We start from the raw sequence: 15225 nt of genomic DNA, 5'->3' as shown, positions 1-15225 counted from the left end.
ATATTTTTTAATTTTTTTTATTTACTGTTTATTATTTACTATATATAATTTACTGTTCATTATTTTACTGTTTATTATTTACTATATATAATTGACTGTATTTTATTTACTGTTTATTATTTAATGTATAGGATTTACTATATATAATTTACTGTAAATAATTTACTGTTTATTATTTACTGTACATGATTTACTATATATAATTTACTGTATATTATTTGCTGTTTATTATTGACTGTATATAATTTACTGTTTATTATTTACTGTTTATAATTTACTGTTTATTATTTACTGTATATTATTTACTGTTTAATATTGACTGTAAATGATTTACTGTTTATTATTTACTGTACATTATATACTGTTTATTATTTATTATATACTATTTACTGTATATTATTTACTGTATATTATTTACTGTATATTATTTACTGTTTATTATTTACTGTATATATTTTAATTTTTATTATTTAATATATTTTATTTACTATATATAATTTACTGTATATTATTTACTATATATAATTTACTGTATATTATTTACTGTTTATTATTTACTATATATAATTTACTGTTCATTATTTAATGTTTATTATTTACTGTATATTATTTACTATATAATTGACTGTATTTTATTTACTGTTTATTATTTACTGTATAGGATTTACTATATATAATTTACTGTATATTATTTGCTGTTTATTATTGACTGTTTATTATTTACTGTATATTATTTACTGTATATTATTTGCTGTTTATTATTGACTGTAAATTATTTACTTTGTATTATTTACTGTTTACTATTGACTAAATTATTTACTGTTAATTATCTACTGTACATTATATACTGTTTATTATTTATTATATACTATTTACTGTATATTATTTACTATATATAATTTACTGTTTATAATTTACTGTATATTATTTACTATATAAAATATACTGTTTATTATTGACTGTACATTATTTACTGTATATTATTTACTGTTTATTATTTACTATATATAATTTACTGTATATTATTTACTGTTTATTATTTACTATATATAATTTACTGTATATTATTTATTGTTTATTACTATATATAATATACTGTTTATTATTGACTGTATATTATTTACTATATATAATTTACTGTGTATTATTTACTATATATATAATTTACTGAATATTATTTACTATATGAAATATACTGTTTATTAGTGACTGTACATTATTTACTGTATATTATTTACTGTTTATTATTTACTATATATAATTTACTGTATATTATTTATTGTTTATTACTATATATAATATACTGTTTATTATTGACTGTATATTATTTACTATATATAATATACTGTTTATTATTGACTGTATATTATTTACTATATATAATTTACTGTTTATTATTTACTGTTTATTATTTACTGTGTATTATTTGCTGTTTATTATTGACTGTATATTATTTACTATTTACTATTGACTGTAAATTATTTACTGTTTATTATCTACTGTACATTATATACTGTTTATTATTTATTGTATACTATTTACTGTATATTATTTACTATACATAATTTACTCTATATTATTTACTATGTATAATTTACTGTATATTATTTACTATATATAATATACTGTATATAATTTACTGTTTATTGACTGTAAATTATTTACTGTTGATTATTTACTGTACATTATATACTGTTTGTTTATTATTGTATACTATTTACTGTATATTATTTACTGTTTATTATTTACTTGATATAATTTACTGTATATTATTTACTGTTTATTATTTACTGTATATTATTTACTATATATAATTTACAGTTTATTATTTACTATATATAATTTACTGTATATTATTTTCTGTATATTATTTATTGTTTATTGTTTACTATATATAATTTACTGTATATTATTTACTATATATAATTTAGGGTTAGGGTTAGGATATAATTTAATGTAGATAATTTACTATATATAATATACTGTATATAATTTACTGTATTTTATTAACTATATAATTTACTGTAAATTATTTACTGTTTATTATTTACTGTATATAATTTACTGTTTATTATTTACTATATATAATTTACTGTATATTATTTACTGCATATTATTTACTATATATAATATACTGTATATTATATACTGTATATCATTTACTGTTTATTATTTATTGTATATTTTTAAATTTTTATTATTTACTATATATAATTTACTGTATATTATTTACTGTATATTATTTACTGAATATAATTTACTGTATATTATTTACTGTTTATTATTTACTGTATATTTTTTAATTTTTTTATTTACTGTTTATTATTTACTATATATAATTTACTGTTCATTATTTTACTGTTTATTATTTACTATATATAATTGACTGTATTTTTATTTACTGTTTATTATTTAATGTATAGGATTTACTATATATAATTTACTGTAAATAATTTACTGTTTATTATTTACTGTACATGATTTACTATATATAATTTACTGTATATTATTTGCTGTTTATTATTGACTGTATATAATTTACTGTTTATTATTTACTGTTTATAATTTACTGTTTATTATTTACTGTATATTATTTACTGTTTAATATTGACTGTAAATGATTTACTGTTTATTATTTACTGTACATTATATACTGTTTATTATTTATTATATACTATTTACTGTATATTATTTACTGTATATTATTTACTGTATATTATTTACTGTTTATTATTTACTGTATATATTTTAATTTTTATTATTTAATATATTTTATTTACTATATATAATTTACTGTATATTATTTACTATATATAATTTACTGTATATTATTTACTGTTTATTATTTACTATATATAATTTACTGTTCATTATTTAATGTTTATTATTTACTGTATATTATTTACTATATAATTGACTGTATTTTATTTACTGTTTATTATTTACTGTATAGGATTTACTATATATAATTTACTGTATATTATTTGCTGTTTATTATTGACTGTTTATTATTTACTGTATATTATTTACTGTATATTATTTGCTGTTTATTATTGACTGTAAATTATTTACTTTGTATTATTTACTGTTTACTATTGACTAAATTATTTACTGTTAATTATCTACTGTACATTATATACTGTTTATTATTTATTATATACTATTTACTGTATATTATTTACTATATATAATTTACTGTTTATAATTTACTGTATATTATTTACTATATAAAATATACTGTTTATTATTGACTGTACATTATTTACTGTATATTATTTACTGTTTATTATTTACTATATATAATTTACTGTATATTATTTACTGTTTATTATTTACTATATATAATTTACTGTATATTATTTATTGTTTATTACTATATATAATATACTGTTTATTATTGACTGTATATTATTTACTATATATAATTTACTGTGTATTATTTACTATATATATAATTTACTGAATATTATTTACTATATGAAATATACTGTTTATTAGTGACTGTACATTATTTACTGTATATTATTTACTGTTTATTATTTACTATATATAATTTACTGTATATTATTTATTGTTTATTACTATATATAATATACTGTTTATTATTGACTGTATATTATTTACTATATATAATATACTGTTTATTATTGACTGTATATTATTTACTATATATAATTTACTGTTTATTATTTACTGTTTATTATTTACTGTGTATTATTTGCTGTTTATTATTGACTGTATATTATTTACTATTTACTATTGACTGTAAATTATTTACTGTTTATTATCTACTGTACATTATATACTGTTTATTATTTATTGTATACTATTTACTGTATATTATTTACTATACATAATTTACTCTATATTATTTACTATGTATAATTTACTGTATATTATTTACTATATATAATATACTGTATATAATTTACTGTTTATTGACTGTAAATTATTTACTGTTGATTATTTACTGTACATTATATACTGTTTGTTTATTATTGTATACTATTTACTGTATATTATTTACTGTTTATTATTTACTTGATATAATTTACTGTATATTATTTACTGTTTATTATTTACTGTATATTATTTACTATATATAATTTACAGTTTATTATTTACTATATATAATTTACTGTATATTATTTTCTGTATATTATTTATTGTTTATTGTTTACTATATATAATTTACTGTATATTATTTACTTTATATTATTTACTATATATCATTTACTGTATATTATTTACTGTTTATTATTTACTGTATATAATTTACTGTATATTATTTACTGTTTATTATTTACTTGATATAATTTACTGTATATTATTTACTGTTTATTATTTACTGTATATTATTTACTATATATAATTTACAGTTTATTATTTACTATATATAATATACTGTATATTATTTACTGTATATTATTTACTATATATAATTTACTGTATATTATTTTCTGTACATTATTTATTGTTTATTATTTACTATATATAATTTACTGTATATTATTTACTTTATATTATTTACTGTATATTATTTACTGTATATAATTTACTGTATATTATTTACTGTTTATTATTTACTGTATATAATTTACTGTTTATTATTTTCTGTATATTATTTATTGTTTATTATTTACTATATATAATTTACTGTATATTATTTACTTTATATTATTTACTATATATCATTTACTGTATATAATTTACTGTATATTATTTACTGTAGTTTATTATTTACTTGATATAATTTACTGTATATTATTTACTATATATAATTTACTGTATATTATTTACTTGATATAATTTACTGTATATTATTTACTGTTTATTATTTACTGTATATTATTTACTATATATAATTTACAGTTTATTATTTACTATATATAATATACTGTATATTATTTACTGTATATTATTTACTATATATAATTTACTGTATATTATTTACTGTTTATTATTTACTATATATAATTCACTGTATATTATTTATTGTTTATTATTTGCTATATATAATTTACTGTATATTATTTACTTTATATAATTTACTGTATATAATTTACTGTATATTATTTACTATATATAATTTACTGTTTATTATTTACTATATATAATTTACTGTATATTATTTACTTTATATTATTTACTATATATCATTTACTGTATATTATTTACTGTATATAATTTACTGTATATTATTTACTGTTTATTATTTACTGTATATAATTTACTGTTTATTATTTTCTGTATATTATTTATTGTTTATTATTTACTATATATAATTTACTGTATATTATTTACTTTATATTATTTACTATATATCATTTACTGTATATTATTTACTGTTTATTATTTACTGTATATAATTTACTGTATATTATTCTACGGTTTATTATTTACTTGATATAATTTACTGTATATTATTTACTATATATAATTTACTGTATATTATTTACTTGATATAATTTACTGTATATTATTTACTGTTTATTATTTACTGTATATTATTTACTATATATAATTTACAGTTTATTATTTACTATATATAATATACTGTATATTATTTACTGTATATTATTTACTATATATAATTTACTGTATATTATTTACTGTTTATTATTTACTATATATAATTCACTGTATATTATTTATTGTTTATTATTTGCTATATATAATTTACTGTATATTATTTACTTTATATAATTTACTGTATATAATTTACTGTATATTATTTACTATATATAATTTACTGTTTATTATTTACTGTATATAATTTACTGTATATTATTTACTATATATAATTTTCTGTATATTATTTACTGTTTATTATTTACTGCATATTATTTACTATATATAATTTAATGTATCTTATTTAGTGTTTATTATTTACTATATATTATTTACTATTAATTATTTACTATATATAATTTACTGTTTATTATGTACTGTTTATTATTTACTGTTTATTATTTACTGTACATAATTTATTGTACATTATTTACTGTATATTGTTTACTGTATATGTTTTACTGTTTATTAGTTACCGTACATTATATATTGTTTATTATTGACTGTATATTTTTACAAAGAATAAATGTATTCATGCAAAAGCTGATAAATGTGTCTTTCAGAGGCTTTATATGGAGTTAGGATGAAAATAAGATTCATTTCAAACTGTTCTGAGACCAGTGCAGCAGACAGCACACTGGAGGTTAAGTCATGCACTAAATAGGGAGCAAGGGAGCATCCTATATCTCTCCTATAACTGTTCTGAGATCAGTGCAGACAGACAGCACACTGGAGGTTAAGTCATGCACTAAATAGGGAGCAAGGGAGCATCCTATATCTCTCCTATAACTGTTCTGAGATCAGTGCAGACAGACAGCACACTGGAGGTTAAGTCATGCACTAAATAGGGAGCAAGGGATCATCCTATATCTCTCTATGCAGTTAAGTGCGTTCACTCCTAAAATCTGATCAAAAGTTCAGTTTCAGGCTGCAGATGATGTTTGGATCACTCAATGATCATCAGTACATAGATTCTCCATTTATAATGGATCATTTTATTTGAACATGATTGACAGTGATTGGATGATGCTGGACATTACTTTCAATCTGAATTAATTATGATCATTTCTGATGTCTCAAAAACATGAATAATCAACACTACTGGAAACATCATAAACTATTTGATGAAGTCAAATGAAAATGAAGTTTTTGAGATATTACATCAGAAATTATCATAATTAATTCTGATTCAAAGTAATGTCTATCTTTCTATAACTTGATATTATTTAAAATTCCACAACTTAGTCCCGGTGTCCACATTTGAGGAAAAGGTAAATTAAAAATGCACTCATATCTCAGGAGGTTAATACTGATTCTTTACTGTCAGATTTTGACTGAGAAGTAGTTCTGAAAATTTCAGTTAGCCATATTTAATGTATAATCTAATGTATGACTAAAGAGTGTTTTATGTTTTTGATCACAATACCCTTTTCTGCTCCACAAAAGAAAATGCAGTTACTACAACAACACTGAAACTGAGACAACTTGCATCAAAGTTTATAGATGGTCCAGCTAAATGTGATTTATCAAATTGTATTCAAATAAAATTATAAAACATTCTGGTGATGTTTTGTCCAATCTAGACAAAAATGACTGAACTACAGCAGTTTATTGAACTCAAATGACTGGCCTAATACAAGCTATAAATACAATTACATCAAAGACAAAACAGAAAACTTGGCTACATGGTCAGCTTTTCTGGAGTTGAATAAAACATGATGTCCTCCAAACCTCTGAAATGATGCACACACAAACACACACACACACACGGTCACACACGGTCAAACACACACACACACACGGTCAAACACACACACACACACGGTCACACACACACACTCTCACACACACAAACACACACACACACAGTCACACACACACACACACACACTCACACATGTAGTGTTTCCATGTTTTATGGGGACTTTCCATAGACATAATGGTTTTTATACTGTACAAACTTTATATTCTATCCCCTAAACCTAACCCTACCCCTAAACCTAACCCTCACAGAAAACTTTCTGCATTTTTACATTTTCAAAAAACATAATTTAGTATGATTTATAAGCTGTTTTCCTCATGGGGACCGACAAAATGTCCCCACAAGGTCAAAAATTTCGGGTTTTACTATCCTTATGGGGACATTTGGTACCCACAAAGTGATAAATACACGCTCACTCACACGGTCACACATGGTCAAACACACACACACACGGTCATACACTGTCAAACACACACACACACTCAAGGTCACACACTCACACACACACACACTCTCACACATGCACACACACTCACACACACTCTCACACATGCACACTCACTCACACAAACACACACACACACACACAATCACACACACACACAAACACTCTCACACATGCACACACACACACACACTCACACACACACACTCTCACACACGCACACTCACTCACACACACACACACTCACTCTCACACACAGTCACACACAAACACTCAAACACACACACACACACACACACTCACACACACACACACACACACTCATACACACGCACACACACACTCTCACACACACACACTCACACACACACACACACACTCACTCTCACACACACACACTCACACACACAGTCACACACACACACACAGTCACACACACACACACACACACACACACACTCACACACACACACACACTCACACACACAGTCACACATACACACACAGTCACACACACACACACACACACACACTCACACACACAGTCACACATACACACACAGACACACACACACTCTCACACACACACACACACACACACACACACACACACGACAGCTCTGTTTTTGTGTTTCTGGAAGAAGGACTCACTCTTTAATTTGGAGCGCACTTCATTAGCCAGCTTCTTAATATCTGTCATCAACTCCTCCAACTCTGATTTTGTTTCTTTTAAAAAAATAAAAAATGTGAGAGAGAGAGAGAAAGAGTGAGAGAGAGAAGAACATTTGATTCTGATCATCAATACACAACTTCAGTGTAATTTGAGTTATCTGTGCAACACTTAAAACACAACATTCACACAGATACTTGTCTCATAGACTGCTCAAACATCAAAACAGTAAAATAATAAATCGAGATTAAACATGTCTGTGTATGCAACAAATTAAAGTTTGAAAAACTGCAGGGCAAAGCACATATATTTTATCGCACATTTCAGCCTGTGAAATTCAAACTGTTCAAAAAGCACATAGAAGTACGTGTAGCATGAATGCAAAATGGCAGAAAATGTAGTTGTTGGATCTAGTGGTTATTTAAAGATCTTGATCGTTTTAAAATAACACTGAAATACCGAGTGTGGCTCTTACTGTCATCGGGGTTTGGAGAGGCCAGAACAGTGCTGTGGTTTCTCTTCACTTCTTGTACTTTCTCTGCCAATGAGTCAATAAATCCTCGAATCTCCCCCACCTGAGAGAGACAGACGGATCAAACACACAATATATGTGTCATAAGCAGCTGTCTGTTTTGAACATGTGTCAGTTATGAGTGTTCAGTGTCTGATCAGGGTATTCTTACATCGACCTGTGTGACATCTCAGAGATTCACCTTTTGCATGCGTTGTGAATGCACAGGCTCTGCAGGTTCACTTTATTTTAACACATGCCTAATTCTAAATGTTTGTGGCTGGATACGTTATCATATACCATGCAAAGACATTTGGACCACAGGTAAATATTCATGTGTGCTTGAACAGTCTCTTCTGTGCTTGTCTATACTGAAACATGATAGCCCCATTAAGTTTTGTTAACTTATTTCTTATCTTTAACTCCAATTGTCATGACAACTTTTGGATATTGAACTCATTGATTCTTGAGATAAGGGACAAAACAGGTCTGTAAGGGGGTTTTGATGGGCAAGGAGGAGGCGAGAACCGGCTTAACAATATAAATTATATAAATAAATATAAATAAAAATTGGTCATCCACGCCTTCCTCGACCTGGGAGGAGATGCAACAGTAGGACAAGTGGTCTGGTAAGTTTGATATTTTTCATATTTTAAACAAAAGTCTCTGCGGTCACAGATTCAACTTGTCAACTCCGTCATGAGTACTGGTCTTGAGCAATCCGATGGCAAAGTTGTCGCGGAGACTCTCATAGACGTACATGGACCGTTTGAGTTTAGAGGGATGGATGCCAGTTGGTGCTGTCTGTTTTTTTTTAGGGTTTTTTCTGGGGGAAGTTCAGGGTTTGATTGTTGCACTAATGTTGCAATGTGTTCTTTATCATTTTATTTTTGACACACAATCTATTTTTTCTCATAGTCAAAATGTCAAATGTAAATATGAGTGGATTGTCTCTTTCCACGTGGAATGTGAATGGGTTGGGGCACCCCATTAAAAAGGAAGGTTATTTATTTTCTTAAACGTAAGAAATATGATATAGTGTTTCTTCAAGAAGCTGACATTTTGGGTGGACATGTTTTCTTTAGTGCTGGCTCGAGTAAGAGCAGGGGAGTCATTACATTGATATATAAACATCTACAATTCAAATGTCTCAAACAGATTAAAGATAAATTAGGAAGAGTCATTATTGTTTTAGCAGACATTCAGGGGCAAAGGTTGATTTTGGCTAATATTTACACACCTAACACTGATGATCAGGGCTTTTTTATAGATCTTGAAGGGATGTTGCAAGCCGCTGGCACGCCTCATGATATAATATTGGGAGGAGACTTTAATCTATTGATGGACCTCGATCATAGTTAAGAAAAAGTGTGTGCAAGCCCCCTAGAGCAAGAGTGACACTTCACAGGATGTGTACAAATCTTGGTCTTGCAGATATTTAGACTTTTGAACCCATCTGGTAGAGACTATACTTTCTTTTCATCAGTCCATAAGATTTATTCTACAATAGATTTTTTTTTATATCTAAGTCCCTCATTTCATCTGTTGTTGATTGCTCAATTGGAAACATTTTAGTCTCAGATCATGCCCTGATGAATTTAGAGATGTTGCCACATACAGAGAAAAATAAATCATATAGTTGAAACTTTAATGGATCCCTTTTGCAAAATCCTGAATTCCAACAAATGCTAAAGACTAAAATCAGTGTCTATATGGAGGCCAGCTGGTCCTCAGAATCCTCTGTGGGTGTGGCTTGGGAGGTACTTAAGGCGGTTCTTAGGGGTCGGATCATACAGTGTGCCTCATTCAGCAAAAAATTCAAAGCACGAGAACTCGTGGAGTTGGAAGGGAATATTAAAGTGCAGAGGCAGAGCTGAAGTACCAAAGGTCATCTGATGGCCTCAGAGAATTGACCTGAATGTAATACAGATATAATATTATTTTGTCACAGAAAGTGGAGTTTTGGCTATTCAGGGCAAGACAGTCATACTTTGAGTCAGATGACAAAGCAGGGAAGCTTTTGGCTAGATATATAACGCAGAGAGAGTGTTTTTCTACCATTCCCTCTGTGAAATCTGCTTGTTGGTAAATATTTACCTCGGGCAACTAATATTAATAAAGCTTTTAAAGAATTCTATCTTGATCTCTATTGTTCCACGTCTTCCATGTCACACTTTATCATAGAGAGGAGGATTTCAATGATAATTATTCTGTTAAATTACATGTGCAGAATTAGGGAAATTAAGTGGAATAGATAACAAGTTTGAGTCTCTCTAGTTTTTCAAGAAGAGAATAGCAGTAAAAGAACAATCATGTGTTATCCGTAACCACATTTACAGGAATACTCAAAATAAACATATACACATATTGAGCATATCAAATCTTAAACAATATAGTTAATAAACTGTCTGTAGCTCAGTTGTGAAACCATCACTTGATAGCGCTCAGGTTAGTGAATGAATGCTTGCATGGGAATTTTTACATGTTAATCATCTTGTGAGTCACCCTACAGTGTGTTGGCAGGTAATGAATGTAAAGTGAATGTAAACAGGTGGGACAAAAAAATGTGGATATGGTCAAAAGATCAGATCTGTGTATTAAGCCTTGCCGTGTCAATGTAGCCTAAAAAGTTTCAAAAGTAAAATGTTTAAAAGTCTTGCATCTAGAGGAGTTTTTCCAGTTCATAAAAATCCCTCTTGATCAACCACCTCACAGAGAAAAGTGCTCTCTGATGACGACTATTGACCACTTAAATGTAAGACAGATGTTTTTGGCATGCCCACCATAGCATTAGTTGTGTGTGGTCTTATCGTGTACTGGATTTGGTCACGTGGCCGTGAAGGCTGCTGTTGTGTTGTAGGATTTTCTTTATTCACTGACTGATGTAGGACTCTTTGAAGTCGACACAACCTCATTTACTCTCAGGATTTTCTCTTGGGTCTTTACGCAACAGCTAAACTAACCTTCATTATTAGCAATAGTGAAAATGTGTTTACATTTACATTTATGCATTTGGCAGACGCTTTTATCCAAAGCGACTTACAGTGCACTTATTACAGGGACAATCCCCCCAGAGCAACCTGGAGTTAAGTGCCTTGCTCAAGGGCCCAACAGTGGCATCTTGGTGGTGCTGGGGCTTGAACCCCCGACCTTCTGGTCAGTAACCCTGAGCCTCAACCACACATTTTATGAAGACTTCAGTAAAGAGAGAAGTAACTCTCATTATATGACACAACTGCAGCCTTCAAGGCCACGTGACCTAATCCAGTGCAAGAAAGATCATGATCCCACTCGTCAACAGAACACAATCAAACACAAAAACAAGACAAACACAAACTAAAACAGGACAGGTGTGAAAGAGAGGACAGGAAACAAGGATAACGTATCGGTTACCTAACGTAACCTCGGTTCTCTCTAGATGAGGGAACGAGTATTGCGTAAGCTAGCTTACGCTACGGGAAAGATTCATCTTTTCTGAGATATTGAAGCCAAAAAATTATCCTTAATTTTTGTATCCATTGTCAACGCAGTGCGGCAGCTGCAGACCTTGAGCGAGCTAGCTAGTGAGCTCATAGGTTGCTCTGCGGCAACTGCTGCAGCCTATAGACGAGCTTGGGCGAACTCGCATCCAATGAGAGGCGTCCGGCGCTCACTGCATCAAAGCCCGCCAAAATGGGCGTGACTAGAGTGCATATAAGCGTAGTTCAGTAGGCTGGAACCCTGGTTTTCATTGACTGAAGCGAAAAGTCGCTGCGTGGCGCGAAGCACGGCCGGCTACGCAATACTCGTTCCCTCATCTAGAGAGAACCGAGGTTACGTTAGGTAACCGATCACGTTCTCTTACTGAGAGGTTCTCTCAGTATTGCGTAAGCTAGCTTACGCTACGGAACCCATTGTCAACGCCGTGCGCTCAAGCATCCACTGTATGAGCCCCAGGGAATTAAGGGGGACCGGGGAGCCCTTATGAGTGGGGAAATAATATTTGGCCGGCAAGAATGCGGGTCATTGATTGTGTAATACATAAGCACATAGTAGGACGGGAACGACAGAGCGGCGGTGCCGGTCTGTGTGGAATGTGTCCCATCAGTGCAGCTCACCAGGGGAGCTGTAGCGTATTAAACCGCTAGTAGTTTTGCCTGCAGAGCGGGCACTTCCATATTGTAAAATCTGACAAAGGTGGAGGGGAAGTCCATCCCGCTGCCACACATATGTCGTGAATGGAAATTCCGCTGGACCATGCCCACGAGGATGCCATGCCTCTAGTGGAGTGAGCCCTAATGCCCAACGGGCATGGCAGGTCTTTTGATGCGTATGCAGCAGCAATAGCGTCCACTATCCATCTAGATAGTGTCTGTTTCGAGGCGGCGAGACCTTTGGTGCGCCCGAATCGAAACGAAAAGCTGCTCGGAGCGTCTGAAAGCAGCGGAGCGCGCAGTATACAATCTCAGTGCTCTGACCGGGCAAAGGAGATTGGCGTCGCGTCGCTATCCAGTGCTGGCAGCGCCCGATAGGAAATGACCTGTGCTCTGAAAGGAGTACCGATCACCTTGGGAACATAGCCGTGTCTAGGCTTTAAAATGACCTTGGAGTCACTTGGTCCAAACTCAAGACACGCAGCGCAGACAGACAGCGTGAAGGTCTCCCACACGTTTGACTGATGACAGGGCAGTCAGAAAAACGGTTTTGAGTGAAAGGTATTTCAAATCCACGGATTGAAGTGGTTCGAAAGGGGGCTTTCATAGTTTCGAGAACTATAGAAAGATCCCAGATAGGAACCGATGGGGGCGCGGGGGTTCATCCTTCTAGCTCCCTGAGGAAGCGGATGACCAGCTCGTTTTTACCCCATGACTGGCCGTGCAGGGGTTCAGCGAACGCCGCAACGGCCGCCACATACACTTTGAGCGTGGATGGGGATCTGCCCTTATCCAGCAGCTCTTGTAGAAATACGAGCAGCGACGACACCCCACATGTCCGTGGGTCCAGGTCTCTGTCGGTGCACCATTTTGAGAACACAGACCATTTTGACGCATAGAGTCTTCTCGTGGAAGGGGCTCTAGCGTGTATGATGGTGTTTATTACTCCTTCTGGCAGAGCGACGGGTAGTCGTTGATCACCCACGCATGCAGCGCCCAGCGCTCTGGGTGGGGATGCCAGATTGTGCCGCGAGCTTGAGAGAGGAGATCTGCTCTCACTGGGATGGGCCACGCCGCTGTCAGTGACAGCTGCGTAAGCTCCGGGAACCATGTCTGATTCTCCCAACGCGGGGCTATGAGGAGCACCGAGTGACGCGTTTCCCTGATCCTCTGCATTACCTGTGGCAATAGCGAGACGGGAGGGAAGGCGTAAAGCGGGCGTCTGGGCCAGGCCGTCGTTCAGGTGGCCTGGCACGTGCGTCGCCCTCAGCGAGCGCAGGTGGCACTGGGACCAACTCAGTATGCGTTTTGTCAGATGGAAGAGGTTCCTGGATCTGACACCGCCCTGACGGTTTAGGTAGGATACCACAGATCTGTTGTCCGAACGGACCAGGACGTGGTGACCCTGAATGACCGGGAGAAAGCGCACGAGCGCGTACTCGACCGCTATCATTTCCAGACAATTTATGTGAAGGAGCTTTTCCTGAACTGACCATAGGCCGAAAACCGGAGAGCCCTCGCAGACCGCGCCCCAACCCGTGTTGGACGCGTCTGTCGAGATGACTTTTCGGCGAGATACAGCTCCCATTGTCACTCCCGCTGATACCATTCGGCCACTGTCCAGGGCTGCAGAGCTGATATGCAGGTCTGAGTCACCTTGATGGGCTGGCGGCCTGTGGCCCAAGCCCGGCGAGACGCAGCGGGTGTTTAGCCAATGCTGAAGCGGCGCATGTGCAGTAAACCCAGCTGAAGTACTGCTGCGGCTGAGGCCATGTAACCTAGCACTCTCTGGAATTTCTTCAGAGGCGTGAGGCTGTTCATCTGAAAAGATGCGGCTAGTCGCTGAACACGGCGTCGCGCTGTGTAGATAAGTGAGCCGTCATTGCCACGGAGTCTAGTTCTATTCCCAGGAAGGAAATGGTCTGACTGGGCTGTAGTGAGCTCTTGGTCCAATTGACTGCAAGACCCAAACTGTTTAGATGGCTGAGGAGAACTGCTCTGTGAGACAGAAGCTCCATATGTGACTGAGCCATAATCAGCCAGTCGTCCAAATAGTTCAGAATTCGCAAACCCTGACTCCGCAGGGGTGCGAGCGCCGCATCCATGCACTTCGTGAAAGTACGGGTGCTAAGG

General features: G+C 31.9%; 1 protein-coding gene across 5 annotated transcripts in view; it reads right to left on the bottom strand.

Annotated features, from left to right (window-relative positions):
- Positions 1–15225, bottom strand: part of stx1a (syntaxin 1A (brain)) — an 89827-nt gene that overhangs the window by 62181 nt on the left and 12421 nt on the right. For all 5 annotated transcript variants that reach the window (XR_007968765.1, XM_052106517.1, XM_052106514.1 and 2 more), the window contains exons 3-4: positions 8924–9023; positions 8430–8504 (exon numbers count right to left, since the gene is read on the bottom strand). Coding sequence is in view for 4 of the 5 variants with exons in the window: in XM_052106517.1 (XP_051962477.1) it covers positions 8430–8504; positions 8924–9023 (175 nt within the window). In the remaining variant the exon portion in view is untranslated. The remainder of the gene's footprint in view (positions 1–8429; positions 8505–8923; positions 9024–15225) is intronic.

The sequence above is a fragment of the Xyrauchen texanus genome, chromosome 36 (assembly GCF_025860055.1).
Source record: "Xyrauchen texanus isolate HMW12.3.18 chromosome 36, RBS_HiC_50CHRs, whole genome shotgun sequence".
NCBI classification, from domain to species: Eukaryota; Metazoa; Chordata; class Actinopteri; order Cypriniformes; family Catostomidae; genus Xyrauchen; species Xyrauchen texanus.
This window is presented reverse-complemented; position numbering and strand designations above follow the sequence as displayed.